Source organism: Eptatretus burgeri, chromosome 10 (genome assembly GCF_056783735.1).
Source record: "Eptatretus burgeri isolate ZD-2024b chromosome 10, Ebu_testis_v1, whole genome shotgun sequence".
In the NCBI taxonomy this organism is placed as follows: Eukaryota; Metazoa; Chordata; class Myxini; order Myxiniformes; family Myxinidae; genus Eptatretus; species Eptatretus burgeri.
In genome coordinates this window covers 27,122,770-27,141,073 of record NC_140970.1, presented here as the reverse complement: position 1 = coordinate 27,141,073, position 18,304 = coordinate 27,122,770, and the positions used below count along the sequence as shown (strand labels likewise).

Below are 18,304 nucleotides of genomic sequence, written 5' to 3'. Positions count from 1 at the left end.
TTCAGCCACGAGTTTTGCAATGCGCGGCTCAACGCCACTGAACGCGACGATCATGTCTTTCTCGATTTCAAGACGATTGCGGAACTTCATTTTCATCACAACCATTGTAGAAAATGACTGTTCACATAAGTATGACGAAGGGTACGGCATTAGGAGCCGTATTGCCTTCTGGATAGACGTGGATAGGATTCAAGCATTTTGTGCCAGTAACTGGACAAAGACACGGACTTGTACAATGATTTCGCTCCGGAATCCTGCTTCAGTCTCACGAGCTCCTCTTGGGCGATATCATCGTCGGCGATGGCGTCTAATGGTGCACTGAATGGGTCTCGGGTCACGGTGAATGACTGGATGTCGAGCTCAGGAAAGTAGTGTTCGAACTGATCAATCAGTGACTGAAGGTGTTCATTGATTTTGCCAGAAACATGCTCGACTTGGATGTCTTCGGATTCTTCGACTTCCAGGTGGGCAGAGAGGCGCGGAAATAATACGAAACGGTTGCGACTCACTTTATCTTTCAACAATGCAAGTGTGGCAAGAAACCCTTTTTATTTTGTCATGGAAGAACATCAGATTCGTGTCTGTGCCTTGAAGCGTACGATTGAGCACATTGATGTGCGAGCAGCCAACGCCTCCCGGTGGATCATGCAATGTATTGTTGCGGATTTCGCGCCCGCCGGCGTGCTGACGGCCACGTAACTCGAATCGCGGCACGTCGCCCACCGGACGGACAATCCAGTCGTGACCCTCTCGGACTAACGCCGGGAACCAGTCACGGGTGGACCTTTCGGTCTCACCGCGATCGAGCCAATCAGCCCCCGCGTGGGATAGGGTTGCTCGCCAAATTCGACCTACCTAAGTACCCACGCGGAGGGTAGACCGGGCGATCGCACCTCGCCGCAGGTCGACTTCGGACACGGGCCACTTAAGCGACCCGTTCCGTACTATCAGAATAACCGAGCGGTGTTATCGTCGACCTCGATGGTTCGATTAATTATCGGGCGTATTCAGCCCACTACCAACCCTTTACGTGAAGCAAGATGAGGATTCAATGGGAGAAATGACGAAGCGAAGCGGGAAACAGTTCAACACAAAGCACATTTATTCGCGGCACACGGGAAGCACACATATTCAATTCCACCAAAAGCACACAGAAAAGAAAAACACAATTCCATTTACACAAAAAGCAAATACAAAAGCGAAAACACAATGCAGAGCTAATACCGACTACCGAGCACACGGCAACACTTATACAATTCTACTTCACAGACGGCGCCGACAACACATACCCAAAACCAAGGAAAAGAAATACCCTCAAGGATGAGGCGGGCCTGAGGCCGAGACCGGGTCGCGCCTACCCGTCTGGTGATGAGACGCGGAGCGGCGATGGCGCCCCAACTCCGCGGACCTCGCGGACAGTGTCTGGCAGGGGGTGGGAAAGGGGCCCCCTTGGTCGCACTATCTCAGCGCGGGGGGAAACAGGAGGGGGTTGCTGATGCTCGGGGTATAGAGGATCTTTATTATGTGCGACGAGCGTCTCCACCTCGGCCAGGTCGCGCTGTCGGCCTCCCTCGGGTGCAGCTCCCTGCACGACGCGAGCACCCCCTCGTCTGGTGTCGCCGCCTTTCCACAGCTCGTCCCCTCCGTTCCGACTCCAACGCACACGACGAGCAGCTCCACCGCCCGCGAAGTCTTGACCCTCTGCTTCCGACTCCCCTACTCTCCGCCTCTGGACTCTCCGACTCTCCACTCTCCGCCTCTGGACTCTCCGACTCTCCACTCTCGACGACTCTCTTCCTGACTGACGAACACGGTCCTTTTATCCCCCCGTAGCTTCGCCTTTGACCCCCTCCCTTTGACCTTTCACCTCGCTCCCCATTGGCCCGAGAAAAAGTGGGCGTGAAGGCTTTTTGATCCACAAATTTGCATATATCGATCGTCCTGGAGGCGGGGCCAAATCGCCCCTCGCTCACCGATTGGACGGCAAAAAGTGGGCGTGTGTCGTTTTTGATCCGTTTTTGAAGCACAAAATCCGTGATTTTGTACACGCTGTTCGACGCGCGCCCTGCACGAGTCCAACACCGGTACCCACAGCGGGGCAAGAACGGTGGCGATGCTACGGTTGCGAGGTGTGATGTGAAGGTCGTGGCGGTTGTGGTGAAGCGGCGTTGTGGTTGGTGGTTGATGTTGTGGTTGTGGTGGTAATCATGGCGGTTGGTCCAAAATAAAGATAGTAAAAGAAAAACGGCTATCCTGAAGAGTCGCAGCTCGCATAAATGACATGTATTCCCACTAGACAACGGGTTTGGGCCTCACTGCACATGTACTTACCGAGATACCTCACCTAAGGGACCTGAATGGTGGTTTGCGAATTTGGTAACCACAACAGTATCATAAATGCATGAGGAGCCACTCGCTGTAATTCAGCTTTAAAGCCAGAATGCCTGCCAAGCATTGCAGGAGCTCCATCTGTTGTCGATCCAATCAATTTATTGAAGTCCAGACCTTCTTGATTGTAAAAGGTTTCGATTTTTGTAAAAATGTCAACTCCTTTAGTTGTTGTTTCCAATGACTTGCACATCAAAGGCTCGTCCACAAAATCACCATCTTTGATTAATCTGACCCAAACCATCAATTGTGCGCATGATGCAATGTCGTTGATTCATCCAGCTGAATGGCATGCCAAAGTGACTGCTTGATATCCGTAACATTCTGTGCGGTAATGTCCTCACTCATGTCACAAATTCTACGATGAACAGTGTTATTCGAGAGAGGTATGATCGCGAGTTTACTAACCACGTCTTCTCCGATCGTGAGATAAACCATTTTCTTGGCACATGGCATTATCAGTTCCTCGCCGATAGTGTGTGGCTTTTTAACTTTTGCAATGAGCAACGAAACACGATAGGACGCTTCCACAGCACGTGCATTGGTCTGATGACATTTACCTTCTTTATCCAAGCGGAAATTCCTAAGGGCGGTTAACCTCCGTTCGAAAAATGAGCGATCTCTATCTTTGTATGCTGCATGTTTTGATGACAGATGCCGTTGTAACTTGTTACGTTTCATGGATTCACTCGAAAGTACTTCATAACAAATGACGCACTGAGGTTTCTGGACTCCACACTCTGTCACATAATATAAACCGAGCTCAATGAATTTGTCATTGTGAGGTCGTTCGCGCGACGCGCCAGCCATATTCCTTCACAAAAAGTAACAACTTTCAACTTTGGGTATAGTATAGAAACGAAATGTTCAAGAAGGTTCTTCTTCAATAAGAAACAACGTAAAATGAATCATAGAGGCACTGAGTAGTATCCAGTAATAATCCAGAAAATTCAAACACACTTCGCACGCAGGTATTCCAATGGTCAGCAGAAGTCGAGATGATGTAGTTGTAGCAGTTGCAGCATTGTGAAGAACTTGATATTCGGCCAACTATTTATATGCCTGCTGGCCCCTGTTTGCACCCTTACTTCAAAGCAACTTTTGATCTGACGAGTACTTTTGATCTTACAACTTTCAGTGCTGCATGTCGCTTGGCAAACATGACTCCTTTCATGTCATTGTCAGCTTCACATGGTCAAAGCCATTTATGCGCACGTGCGCGGGAACGGTCCCTCCACTCTCACAAACTTTGAGTCCATCCATCGCAGTCAAAAACCCAAGCATGGTTTCAGGGGTGCGGATGGGTAGGGGGTAAAAGTGCACGGTTTCGCTCCAAGTGGCCGAATTCAACCGAACTGTGAACCAACTATGGGTTCACCATATGGTTTTAACAGAGCAATGCGCGGTTACGGGTAGAACTGGGCATGCTCGTTTAAAATTGAGAACATACCGTAACGCGCATGCGCTAGCTGGCTGACGAGGAAATATCATCCACTGATCACCCAAATTAGAGCGGGAAAACCCACCTTCGTTTCTATTTCCAGAACAAAATGTTGTAATGAGAAAGTAATTCTTGGCAATGTCAAGAATGTGGCAAGCGCTGTGTATAGATCACAGATTTACATACTTTTCATAAAAACATAGCATTTAAAAAAAAAAGTTTTCAGACGAGTCCGCGACCCCACGAAAAGTGCTTCGCGACCCCAGTTGGGGTCGCGACCCCGAGGTTGGGGACCCAGGCACTAAGCCAACACAAGGCTTTTAGTGGTCCCCCTAAATTTGCTTCAATTTTGTTGAAATTTGTGCTGGAGTTAACCCTTGGGTCGTGTAACAAAATAAACAAGATGATTGTTGAAACTTTTTAGATCCTCGTGGAGGATCTCTAAGTATTACTCAAGTTGTTGTTCTTGTGGACTTTTTGTTTCACAGCCTACAGTTTTCATCGAAACTTCCTGAAACTTTGCCTATATATTGTTGCGAATTCGCGCCCGCCGGCGTGCGATCAGCCACGTAACTCGAATCCTGGCACGTCGCCCACCGGACGGACAATTCTGTCGTGACCCTCTCGGACTAACGCCGGGAGCTAGTCACGGGTGGGCCTTTCGGCCTCACCACAATCGTGCCAATCGGCCCCCCGCGTGGGATAGGGTTGTTCGCCAAACTCGACCTACCTAAGTACCCACGCGGAGGGTAGACCGGGCGATCGCACCTCGCCGCAGGTCGACTCCGGACACGGGCCACTTAAGCGACCCGTTCCGTACTATCGGGATAACCGAGCGGTGTTATCATCGGCCTCGACGGTTCCGATTAATTATCGGGCGTATTAAACCCACTACCAACCCTTTACGTGAAGCAAGATGGAGATTCAATTAAAGAAAAGACGAAGCGAAACGGGAAAAACAGTTCAACATAATTCACATTTATTCCGCGGCACACGGAGAGCACACATATACAATTACAACAATTATGCACCAAAAGCAGATGTAACAAAAGAAACACAACAATGCAGATCTACTACCGACTACGCGAGCACACGGCAACACTTACACAGTTTTACTTTACAGACGGCGCCGCCAACACATTTACTCAAAAGCAAAAGAAAAGGGCCACCCTCAAAGACAAGGGGGCAGACGGGGCCTGTGGGCCGCGAGACCGCGTGGATCCTACCCGTGTCTTGTGATGAGCCGCAAATGTCGCGGCGCCCCGACTCCGCGCTCCTTTGCGGGTTTCGTTGGCACTGCTTGGAGTGGGGTGGGAACGGGGCCCCCTTTTCGCACTATCTCAGCGTGGGGGGGAAAAAGGGGGGAATTGTTGATGCTCTGGGGAAAGAGGATAGCTGGCTTGCTTGGGTCCCGCGACGAGCGACTCCAGTGCGAGCTCGTCGCCGACTGCCGTCTTCCTTGCCTTGGACCCGAGCTATTCGACCTCCTCCCCAATTCTCCTCAGCCGACTGCAGCAAACCACCTCGACCAGGCTTCAGGCTTCCCCTCTCTGCAGCTCGCCGACAGACTCCGAACCCCGACAGACTGCCACTCTCCAGACCCGACGACTGCCTCGACCTTCTCTCCAACTCACTAAATTCGCCCAGCGCTCGGCGCTTTATAGTCCGGCAGGAGAACCCATATGCAAATTTCTGGATCAGAACGAGCTCAGGGGTGGAGCCACGCTCGCCCATTGGACGGAGAAAAAGGGGCGTGAGTCTCCCCTGATCCTCGAATTTGCATATATCGATTCGACTCCGACGCGCCTGGAGGCGGGGCCAAACCGCCCCGCGCTTGCTGATTGGACGGATCAGAAGTGGGCGTGTATCATTCCTGATCCGACTTCTCCTCGGAAAGGCCGCTATTTGCACCCGCGGCTCGGCGCGCGTCCCGCACGAGGCCAGGACAGCCTGACGCTCGGTGCCCACAAGCGGTGCGGGAATGGCCGCAGAAGGAGAGGCGAAGGTGGTGGAGGGTTTAAAGTGGTGGTCCATGGCCATCGTGATGTTTGGAATGGCGGTGATGCGATGTTTGCGGGAGCGAGTTGTGAAGGTAAAGGCCGTGGCTGTTGGCGTTGTTGTTGTTGTGAAGCGGAGTTGTGGTTGGTGGTTGTTGTGTGATGGCGCTTGAGACGTGGTTGGTTCAAAATAAAGATAGAACAGAAAAACGGCTATCTTAAAGGGTCGCAGCCCGAATGAATCACATTTATTCCCTCGAAACAACGGGTTTGGGGCTAACTACACATGTACTTACAGAGATATCTCACCTACGGGACCTGAATGGTGGTTTGCGAATTTCCTCAACCGCAACAATATGTAAAAAATACCCTGCGCAGACAGTAACCATCTCCGATTTTGAAAATTCCTCTTATAAAAAAGTTATGACGTCAAAATATCTCCGCTAATGGAAATCGCCGAAAAAATTATCTCCGAAACTAGGCAGGCTTTTTGAATTCTGTTTGTGGGAATCGAACAGGGCATTAGCAGAGATGAATTACCGCACATATGATACATCACTATGACGTCATATCAATTTTTATGACGTCATTCCTATTTTTTGACATTTTTTGTTTCACAACCCAGAGTTTTCATCGGATCTTCGTGAAACTTGCCATGTATATGCAGAAAGCCCACGCGCAGGCAGTAACCATCTCCGATTTTGGAAATTCTTCCTAGGAAAAAAAGGTGACGTCATATCGCCGATACCATTATCTCCGAAACTAGGCAAGCTGTTTGAATTTTGTTTGCGGGAATCAAGCCGGGCATTAGCACAGATAATTTATCGCAAACCTGATACATCACAATGACGTCATATTCGTTTTTATGACATCATCATTAAGAGGACGAGGATCTTAGCTCATTCGAGCTTATTCAAAAAACGGGGGATTGCGGGGGGGGGGGGGGTAAGATGCACACGATTCACTCGTCATGCATTTATTGCTCATCTATGTGTGATGTTTATACAGTGAATGATGTGAGCATTGCACGAGTATTACCTCCCCATTGTTCAGTTGCTCCCATATGATGGAGTATGGATATTGTTCTTTGTTTCCAGTTACGATAGAACAGCATGTGGGAAATGCTCTGATGTTCAGCAAGGTTGCAAGTCTGATCCTCTTCTTCCGCCTGGATTTTCGTTTGGGCCTGCTGTACCTGATTCTTTGCATCGGTATGTTACTGTACACACAGGCACGCATGCAGTTGGCACCCTGCTTTTTTTTTTTTTTTTTTTTTTTTTCTAAACTTGCTGCTCCTCATACGTTGTTCCAATGGAAAGGAGTGGAAGTTTAGAGTCATAGTTGCATGATCGATTTTATGAGTGGTGCATGTGGCCTTGCCATGGCCCAGTTGTGTGTAGTTATGGTTGTTCATTGTTGTCAGGTAAGGCCTGATTAGATCTGTGACTTGCTACAGGTACCATGTGAACCTGTACTAACCTGTTCCATGGTCGGATTGTCGGCGACTAAACCATCTCCCCCATCAGGTTTCCTGGTGAGGAGAGTGTGTGGATATGGACACCCAGCAGGATTAAAAACAAAACCGTCAAATGACGGAGGAGCTCCTTGTGAGACAACGGCCTTCCATATCTCGTGCCCAACTGTGTCTGTGGATGGCCTTCTACAGTTGGGTTACTTTGTTTGAGGAGGTTGGTGGCGGGATTTGCACTCCGGCCACCGTAAAATGCTTCATTCCGCAAAACCCATCCATCCATCCATCCATCCATCCATCCATCCATCCATCCATCCACTGGGACCATACTCTGTGCAGAGCGTTGGTGCTGCCTAAGCAGTCTCCTTGGCTATTGGACACAATCCTGGACGGGCGCCACTCCGACACAGGATACCAGCAAGCTGGCACTCATTTTGCCGACCTCAGGATGACAGGCATTGTCAACCCCACCTGATATTAATTCAACAGCAGAGTGGGATTTGAACTCATAATGCAAGGATCCCAAGCCTACCACCTCAACCATTAAACCAACACCTGGCAGAAGCAAAACCCATAAATGCAAAGAAAACTGAAAACCCATTCCGAGAGAGTACCTCCCGTGCTGCTACCCTTCACAGGAGAGCTCACTGTATGACAGGATTGGGGCAAAGCCTTTGGGACCCCTATTCTTTGGCAGGAGGAAAAGCACAGGGTAAACTTCCTGCATCAGATTATGGTGGTGTGCAGTGGAGTGGTGCTGAGGTGTCATCCACCAGATGGCTGTCTCCTTGGGTTACCGCAACCTGAGGCAGTCCCTTCGGGTGGGGTGCCTGTAATGTCTTGTCCTTAAGAGAGGATGATCACCTGTCTCTGTTGTCATCTGAGTTCCAGTGTTTGAACATCGGTATTGCAGCACTCTCTGAGGTTCGGAGACCAACTAGTGGCGAGATCATGGCGGGTGGTTACACCTACTCTTGGTATGGTCGCTCTGATGGTTACCATGCCGAAGGAGTTGCTGTAGCTATGTCCAATAAGCTGACTCCCATGATAATTGAGGTAACACCGGTCAACAAGCGTAATATGAGACTACGGATTCGTTACTTCGTGGGTGTTGTTTCTCTGGTCTCTCAATATGCTCCGATTGAGGTGAGTGATCTCACCGTGGACGCATTCAACGCCGTACTCTTGTGTATGGTTCATCAGTGCCCCAGATGAGATACCCTTCCAATCTTGGGCAATTTCAATGCATTGACTGGCACTGATAGGGGTGGTTATGAGACGTGTTGATGCCCATGGGTCTGGAACTGTGAACCAGAATAGCACCCAAGTTCCTTGACTTTGCAAAGAGTTGTGGACTTAGGGTGGCTGGTTCATAGTTTCAGCACCTCCAGGATCATCGCTCGACTTGGTATTCCAACAAAAATGGTGATGTGGCAAAGGAGATTGACCTTGTGCTTGTTGATGGTCACTTGAGGACGACCCAGAACTGCAGTTTCTACCAGAGTGCTCAGTTCCTCAATGCTGCCCACAGGCTTCTTGTAGCAACTCTGAAATTGCAGCTTAAATCCAAGAAAATGGTACCATCCCAGCTGAGGCTGGATGTTGGCAAGCTCAAGGATGAGAGGGTAGCTGAGGAGTTTGGTGAACAGGCTGAGTGGACACTTGGGGGGTCTGGGTGCTTTGGGGAATCCTGAAGAGTTGTGGAGTGCCTTCAACACAACTGTCCTTTGATGTTGCCGGTGGATGTCTTGGAACTCAGCGAAGGGTGAAAAAAAATTTCGCCTCTCAAGGGACACTGGATACCATTGACCAGAGTCACAGGGCCAGGCTTAATGGCAGAGCTGAGCTGTTCAGGGAGTTGAGGTGTAAAACTGTACGTGCGCTCTGGGTGCACAAGGAAGTATATATGCGAGGAATTTGTGAGGGGGTAGAGCATCACCTGTGGTCGTTATTCTTGTCTTGCCTATGGGGGAATTTGTGCTTTGTGTTCCTCCAAACCTGTCCCTCGGTGTACTGCATTTAGAGTGGAGGGTGGTGGGCTTTTGACAGAGGAGTCCGAAGTGAAGGCCCGCTGGGCCAGTTACTTTGAGCAGCTACACCAGGTCGATCCACCAACTCTTGAGTTGGACATCAGGGGTTGCTCACCCTCCAATCAACTGTGATCCACCTTTGTGGAAACACAGGCTGCGGTGAACCAGTTGAAATGGGGTAAGGCTCCTGAGATCTGTGGCATCCATGCTGATCTTCTAAACGCTGGTGGAAATGCTGAAATCATGTCATTACTTGCAGTTCTGTGATTATTTGGAACACAGGGATGATCCCAACTGATTGGAAAGATGGGCCTTGTTATCCCTCTCTGGAAAGAGAAGTGTGATCGCCAGGACTGCAACAACTACTGAGGGGACGCTGCTCTCAGTGCCGGGCAAGGTCTTTGCTCGGATAATTCTTTATAGGGTTCGCCACCATCTGCTTGAGCATCAGTGCTGAGAGCAGTTAGGCTTTACACCAGAGGTCAACGAATGATTGTATCTTTGCTCTTCGGGTCCTCACCGAATGCAGCCGAGAGTTTCAGCAGGGGCTGCTTGCAGCCTGTATTGATCTCTGCAAAGCATTTGATTCAGTGTATCAGGATGCTCTCTGGAGGATTCCAGGTCTTCGCAGGGTGCCACCAAAACTGATCAATGTGATGTCTGAACTGTAATCTGCAACTGAGAGTGCTGTGAGATGTGGTTGTTCCACGACTTATTTCTAGTTGTTACTGGAGTTCGTCAGGTGTGTGTAATGGCCCCCACACTTTTCAGTGCTTGCATGGACTGGATTTTTGGGAAGATGTCAGAGAGATCAAGCTCCAGTGCATCGCTTAAGAATGTCAAGATCTCTGACCTTGATTTCGTGGATGTTGCTGTCATGTTTGCGGAAACTGGATATCCTTTTGGGGGCCCTCGAGGTGCTGAGTAAAGAGTTGGAATGACTGCGATTACAGGCTTTCAATGACATCTTGGATGCTGCTATCTTGTCTGCACCCATTTGTGGTGAAGATGTTGTCATGGGGAGATTCACTTACCTTGGCAGTGACATTCATGCCTCTGCTAACTGTGAGCCAGAAGTCAATGGATGTCTGGGTTGGGCCTGAGGAGTTGTGAATTCATTATATCATGGGGTCTGGTGTTATCGGTACCTGTGCAGGACGACGATAGTCCGAGTCTTCAGGTCCTTGGTGCTTCCAATCTTACTCTACGGATGTGAAACTTGGACTTTGACCAGGGATCTGAGCACGTGACTTTGATTCCTTCGGTACCAGGTCTCTTCGGAGCATTCTTCGCAATCGCTGGTCGGACTTTGTGTCCAACGAGCGGTTGCTGAGAGACTCAGATGAGATTTGTTCCCTGTGTAGTTGGTGAGCATCAGCTGCGGCTGTATGGACACGTGGCTCGTTTTCCTGACGCTGATCCTGCTCACAAGATTCTCTCAGTAAGGGAGCCTCATGAGTGGCAGAAAGCTGCACCTTTAATCTTAAAGCTGCACTCCAAAGCTGCACCTTAAATCCTGGAGAATGGTACCATCCCAGCCGAGGCTGGATGTTGGCAAGCTCAGGGATGAGAGAGTAGCTGAGGAGTTTGCGAACAGGCTGAGTGGACACTTGGGGGGTCTGGGTGCTTTGGGGGGTCTGGGTGCTTTGGGGGGTCCTGAAGAGTTGTGGAGTGCCTTCAAGACCACCGTCCTTGATGTTGCCGGTGGATTTCTTGGAACTCACCGCAGGGCAAAGAAGAATTTTGTCTCTCAAAGGGACACTGGATACCATTGACCAGAGTCGCAGGGCCAGGCTGAATGGCAGAGCTGAGCTGTTCAGGGAGCTGAGGCGTAAAACTGTACGTGCACTGAGGGTGGACAAGGAGGCCTATGTGCGAGGAATCTGTGAGGGGGTAGAGCATCACCTGTGGAGAGGTGATTCTCGTCCCGCTTACAGGGGAATTCGCGCATTGCGTTCATCCAAGCCCATCCCTCGGAGCACTGCAGTTAGAGCAGAGAGTGGTAGGCTCTTGACAGAGGAGTCTGAAGTGAAGGCCCGCTGGGCCGGTTACTTTGAGCAGTTGTACCGGGCTGATCCCCCAGGTGTCGAGTTGGATGTCAAGGGTGTTACAATCCCTGTGTGGCTCGTTTTCCTGATGCTGATCCTGCTCACCAGATTCTCTCAGCGGGGGAGTCTCGTGAATGGAGGAGGCCAGTGGGCCGACCACGTGCTTCGTGGTTGCAGCAGGTTGACCATCATCTCAAGGAGATGGGGATGGGCCTGGCATCTGCCTGGGGGATGGCCAGCTGGAGGCCCCTGGAGTACTAGCGGAAAGTGGACGCAGCGACGCGCTGTTCTGGCACATGCTCCCATACCTGACCTGACCTGATTAGTGGCGGAGGCCTACCACGTGACTCATGGTTGCAGCAGGTTGATCGGCATCTCAAGGAGATGGGGATGGGCCAGGTATCTGCCTGGGGGGTGGCCAGATGGAGGCCCCTGGAGTACCGGCAGAAAGTGGACATAGCGACTGGCTGCTGTGGCACATGCTCCCATACATGACCGAACACGTAGTGCCACGAGGTTCCTCCATCTTGTTTGGTCTTGAGCATTCCTCTCTGCACACGTCAGTGCAATTCCCCTTTCTTATCGAAGTAAATTTTCGGTAATTCTTCACCCTTTTCTTGGCCTCCCTCTTCCTTTTCCCCACTGGTGTCCAAAACATGTCTTCTTTAGTCAAATGTCCTACCTCTCACCATCTTCATTTTTTGGCCTGTTCCACAATGCCTTTCCACATCTCTCTTCATTATTTCCTCACATCTTACCCCGATTTGGCCAGAAAATCTTTGGAATCCTTCTCAAACACCAACGGTGGGAATCATCAGTTTGTCCATTTCCTTCCTCGTTTTCCATGTCTCTGCGCTGTACTACAATAACATTTATCTGACATTGGAATTTAAGAGTTTCATCTTTGTTTTCGTGAGAGTTGTCTGAAAATTCCAAATCTTTGACAACTCTGAAGACGACACTTGTTCACGAGCGGTATTTGACGATGTATATTGTTTCAGAAGTCAAGGATGAGACAATGTGATAATTTTTGACCAAGTTATAATTAATTATAATGGCCTTCAATCAACAGCTGCAAAATGCCGAAAACCCAGTTTCGTTCTACAACTTTCAAAATTTGACCTTTGCATAACCTTTAAAGGTCACAAAACAATGTTGTGGACATTAAAATAAGGAAACAGGATACGTGCTATAGCTTATTGGAGTTAGTTCGTCGAAGGTCGAAAACCCGGTTCGATTCCCACAACTTTGAAAATTTTGACCTTTGTGGCCTTTAAAGGTTAAAGGTCAAGGATTATGACCTTTGGTGCAAAACTTCCTCTGGAACATTCCAGGAACAATATAACGTCATGTAGGCTATATGGCATTTCGCACTCCTCGGATTATCCATACTTTGATGAAATCAGCGTAAAAACAAACTTGAAGGGGGCGCCATGGGCAAGGTGTTCGAGATAGAGCAAAATGGTTTCAAGACTTTTGGTGGGGAATGACCTCAAGATTATGCATAAAAAAATATTGTCATCCAAGCTCTCAAAGTTTGGGTGGTCGTATGATTTTTATGTCAAAATTCGAAATTTTGTAAGTTTTTGACCTTTTGACCTTGACACGAAAATGAAAAATCAGACAACGACAAGTTTTAGATAATTCATTTTGCTATTCAAATACCGAAGAACCCATTCCATTCAGTCAATTCCCAAGGAGAGGATAGATTTTTAATCCGACTACCCCCTAAAATGGCTATTTTTTTGGGCGTGGCTCCGCCCACAATGGGCGGAGCACGCCCTCATCCAGGAAAACACAACGAGACGTTGATATCGAACACATAACCAAGTTACATCAAGATCGGATCAAAGTCCACGGAGTTATGCTCTGGACACATAGACAGACATAACGAATGTAGTGGTCACTCTGGCTGGCGCTCGTGAACCAGTAAAGAATTAAACTTTGCTTCAGCTTTTACAAGTCTGTTTAATAGATCGCTTTCACTGTCCCCTTCTTTATTGACAACATATTCTCGATGAATGAACTTTCAACTTCCTCTACATCAATCACATTTTTGCACAATCCCGATCTAGAAAAATATACGTCTGGATCACTTGGACATTCAGATCCTCTGACCATGTGGTGAACTCTTCTTCAAGCTTCTTGTTGTCCACGTCATGCACGAGATGACATATTTAGTGGTTTTCGAATCCACTCGTCTAGTTGAGGAAATTGAGAGAAGCCTGACAGCCTGTGATGTTTGTAGAAATTAATATTTTCTTCCTAATTTTGGCATTTGATGCTGAATGTTAATTTTTAAATGTTGATCTCGTATCCTAATGCATTCCTCTTTACCTCAGTATTCATCGTTACATGCCGTCCTCCAGTCTTCTTGGGCCCGGAGCACACAATGTATTTGAGCAGCAAAACCATGGAGGTATTATAATTTGAGCACGTGCCCGCGATGTTTTGATCTACTCATGTAATCCCATACGGCCTTAAGGTGTATCCGAATGCTGATGAAATCCTTGTCCCTCCCAAAGGAGATTGTGTGCTGTGCTCGTTCTGGCACATGGTTGGTGGAATTCTTTGCAAACTGGGCACCCGAATGCCAATCCTTTGCACCGGTATTTGCCAATCTCTCTTTGCAGTAAGTATGAGGCATTTAATGCCCCCTTGTTATTTATTCGCCATTTCTATGGCCATTGCAATAGATTCTACAACTGATGGTCACGAGTTCAAGTCATTTAAGTTCAAATCTACATTGAGCTGCAGTTAAGTGAGTAGTGTCCTCACCTTTTTAACGACTCCACTTGGGGTTTGTTTACCAATCCCGTGCACAACTAAAACTACCATGGTGGTGTGCATGGCAGCAGGGGACATCATGCAGATCACCTTTTGGATGTGGGTATAACGACATGTCCCACAAGCCAAGTTCGGACAAAGTACTTTCATAATTGTTTTACCCTTCATAAGTAAATGAACTGACAAATGTCGTGCATGTTCAACAACTGTCTCTGTTATCATTTGAGCTCAAAGGTTTGGACATTGGTATTGCAGCACTCTGAGGTTCGGAGACCGGATTGCGGCAAGATCATGGCGGGTGGTTACACCTACTATTGGTCTGGTCGCTCTGATGGATACCATGCCCAGGAGCTGCTGAAGCTGTGTCCAATATGCTGACTCCAATGATAATTGAGGTAACACCGGTCAACGAGCATATTATGAGATGAAGGATTTGTCACTCCTTGGGTGTAATTTCCCTGGTCTCTGTATATGTTGCGACTGAGGGGAGTGATCTCACCGTGAAGGATGCATTCGATGCCACACTCGAATCTGGTTGATCAGTGCCCCAGGCGAGATACTCTTCTCGTCTTGGGGGACTTCAATGCATCGATTGGAATGGATAAAGATGGTTATGAGACATGTGTTGGTCCCCATGGGTCTGGAACTGTGAACCAGAATAGCACTAAATTCCTTGACTTTGCAAGAAGTTATGGACTTAGGGTGGCTGGTTCATGGTTTCAGGTGCCCACAAGCTCATGACTGGACTTGCTATTCCAACGCTGGTGGTATGGCAAAGGAGATCGACCATGTGCTCGTTTATGGTCGCTGGAGGATGACCCAGAACTGCAGGGTCAACCGGAGTGCTCAGTTCCTCAATACTGACCACAGACTTGTAGCAGCACTGAAGTTACATCTTAAATCCAGGAGAATGGTACCATCCCAGCCTAGGCTGGATGTTGGCAAGCTCAAGGATGAGATGGTAGCTGAGGAGGTTGTGAGCAGGCTGAGTGGAGATTTGGAGGGTCTGGGTGCTTTGGGGGATCCTGAAGAGTTGTGGAGTACCTTCAAGACCACCATCCTTAATATTGCCAGTGGATGTCTTGGAACTCACCGGAGGGCGAAGAAGAATTTTGTCTCGAGGGACACTGGATACCATTGACCAGAGTCGCAGGGCCAGGCTGAATAGCAGAGCCGAGCTGTTCAGGGAGCTGAGACGGAAAACTGGACACGTGCTGAGGGCAGACAAGGAGGCCAATGTGCAAGGAGTCTGTGAAGGGGTAGAGCATCACCGATGGTCGTGATTCTCGTCCTGCTGATGGGAATTTGTGCATTGCGTTCCTCGAAGCCCGTCCCTCTGTGAACTGCAGTGGGAGCAGAGGGTGGTGGGCTCTTGACAGAGGAGTCCAAAGTGAAGGCCCGCTGGGCCAGTTACTTTGAGTGGCTGTACCAGGCTGATTCACCAGTTGTCGAGTTGGATGTCAGGGGTGTTGCAATCCCAATTGCTGACCCTCCAATAAACTGTGGTCCACCTTCATTCGTGGAAACAGATTGCGGTGAACCATTTAAAATGGGATAAACCTCCTCTGATCTGTGGCATCCATGCTGAACTTCTCAAAGCTGGTGGGAATGCTGTACTCGTGTCGTTGCATGCAGTTCTGTGCTCTGCCTGGAACAGGCATCATCCCAACTGACTGGAAGAGGAGCCTTGTTGTCCTTCTGGAAAGGGGAGGGTGATCGCCAAGATTGCAACAACTCCTGAGAGGTGACACTGCTCTCAGTGTTAGGCAAGGTTTTTGCTTGGATTATTCTTGATAGGGTTCGCCACAATCTGCTTGAGCACCAGCGTCCAAAGCAGTCAGGCTTTACACCAGAGGTCAACGAATGATTGTATCTTTGCTCTTCGGGTCCTCACCGAATGCAGCCGAGAGTTTCAGCAGGGACTGCTTGCGGCCCATGTTGATCTCTGTAAAGCATTTGATTCAGTGAATCGGGATGCCCTTTGGAAGATTATTGGTCTTCATGGGGTGCCACCAAAACTGATCAATCTCATGTCTGAACTATACTTTGGTACTGAGAGTGCTGTGAGATGTGGTGATATCTCTGACTTATTTCCAGTTGTTACTGGAGTTTGTCAGGGGTGTGTACTGGCCCCCACACTTTTCAGCACTTGTATGGACTGGATTCTTGGGAGGATGTTGGAGAGATAAAGGTGTGGTGCATCGTTTGGGAATGTCAAGATCTCTGGTCTTGATTTCGCAGACGATGCAGTCATCTTTGTGGAGACTCAATATATATTTTTTGGGGGCCCTCGAGGTTCTGAATGAGGAGTCGGAGCCGATGGGATTACGGGTTTCCTGGGTCAAAACTAAGATCCAGGCTTTAATGACATCTTGGATGTACCTGTTTGTTGCGAGGATGTTGAGGTCAAGGAGAGATTCACTTACCTTGGCAGTGATATTCATGTCTCTGTTGGCTGTGAGCCAGAGGTCAACAGACGTCTGGGTCGGGCCTCGGGAGTCATGGATTCACTGGATCATGGGGTATGGCGCTGCTGGTGCCTGTGCGGGAGGATGAAAGTCCAAGTCTTCAGGTCCTTGGTGCTTCCATTCTTGCTCTTCGGATGTGAGACTTGGACTCTGAGCATGGATCTGAGACGGAGACTTAATTCCTTTGGTACCAGGTCTCTTCGGAGAATCCTTGGCTATCGCGGGCTGGACTTTGTGTCCAACGAGCGGTTGCTGAGAGGCGCAAATGAGATTTGTCTGCTGCATCGTCCGTGAGCGTCAGCTGCGGCTGTGTGGATGTGTGGCTCATTTTCCTGCCGCTGATCCAGAGCCTCGTGAGTGGTGGAGCCCAATGGGCCCACCACTTGCCTCGTGGTTGCAGCAGGCTGATCAGCATCTCAAGGAGATGGGGATGGACCAGGCATCTGCCTGGGGGATGGTCAGACGGAGGCCCCTGGAGTACCGGCAGAAAGTGGACGTAGCGACGCGCTGCTCTGGCGCATGATCCAATACCTGACCTGACGTTAAAGTATAATTTGATGTGAATGCGTCAACGAATACGCCTCCGCCAATGTTCGATGTCAACCCACTGTTGTGCTTGATCTCAATTAAAGGTCACATGAGAGTATGTAACAGAGAAAACATTAGCCGCTTCGAACTCAAGTTATGGTCTGCAAAATTATTTTCAAAGGGCACCTGACCTTTGAACTGTTGATCTCCAAATTGAATGAGTTCATCTTTGTATCGCAGTCCATACTTGTGCCGAGTTTGGGTGAAATCCATTCTGTGATTCACAAGTTATTGTGGTAAAAGATTTTTGATTGAAGGTCACATGACCCTATTTTGACCCTCAAATCAAATTGGCTCATCTTTGCATTATATTACAGTACACGATTTTACCAAGTTTGGTCAAATTCCCTTCAGTGGTTCACAAGTTACCGTGGTAATGAAAAATCTTCAACGAAGGCGCGGTCGGATGGGCAACCCGAAAACGTGCCTCCGCAGCTGGAAGCATTATGTACAAGATGGAAATGTCGAGTATCATGTAAATGAGTTAACCATTTGGCCCAGGGAAATACAATTTCTTGGCTCGTCTACAATTTTCACCGTTTCTGAAAGACATTCTCCCCAGTAATTGAGAATATTCCACAGGTTTTATGTTCAATACAGAGAACGGAGAGCAAAACGGTACGCCAACAATGGAGCACTGAATAGGTGCACTTCGTGTACACGTGGGGTTAGTTTGAAGTGTAATTGAAATTTGAGTCAAAATTCTCCATTAAATGATTGGACACATCATTGTTGTGATTGACCCCGTTTTATAAAGCGTGTCCTAACTCGGCTGCAGAAATGTTCATGACCGTTTGTGTGTGTGTCCTGATGTTCTGAGAGGTGTAAAGGTCGCACCAGTTCAGGTTCAAAAGCTGTGTACGTCATGCCGTACGCAATATTGCAATTCCCTCATCACAAATGTTTTTACCTCTAAGGTATCTTTCAGAGGTATCAAAATAATTATTTTGATTTACTGTTATTAAATCTGTCAGCCTCAAATTGCTCACCAGAAACCAATGTAGACTTTTACAACCACAGCAAGGTGGGGAGGCAATTATGATGTTCCTTGTGCTTTGATTACAATGAAATACTTATGGGTAATAA

General features: G+C 48.6%; 1 protein-coding gene across 2 annotated transcripts in view; it reads left to right on the top strand.

The window, feature by feature from the left end:
• TMX2 (thioredoxin related transmembrane protein 2) overlaps window positions 1–18,304 on the top strand; it is a 30,282-nt gene that overhangs the window by 9,563 nt on the left and 2,415 nt on the right. Inside the window, exons 3-5 of one of the 2 annotated variants that reach the window (XM_085897539.1) lie at window positions 6,924–7,037; window positions 13,718–13,794; window positions 13,901–14,007. In XM_085897539.1, the coding sequence (XP_085753665.1) occupies window positions 6,924–7,037; window positions 13,718–13,794; window positions 13,901–14,007 (298 nt within the window). The remainder of the gene's footprint in view (window positions 1–6,923; window positions 7,038–13,717; window positions 13,795–13,900; window positions 14,008–18,304) is intronic. The other variant, XM_085897540.1, reaches the window with a different exon arrangement.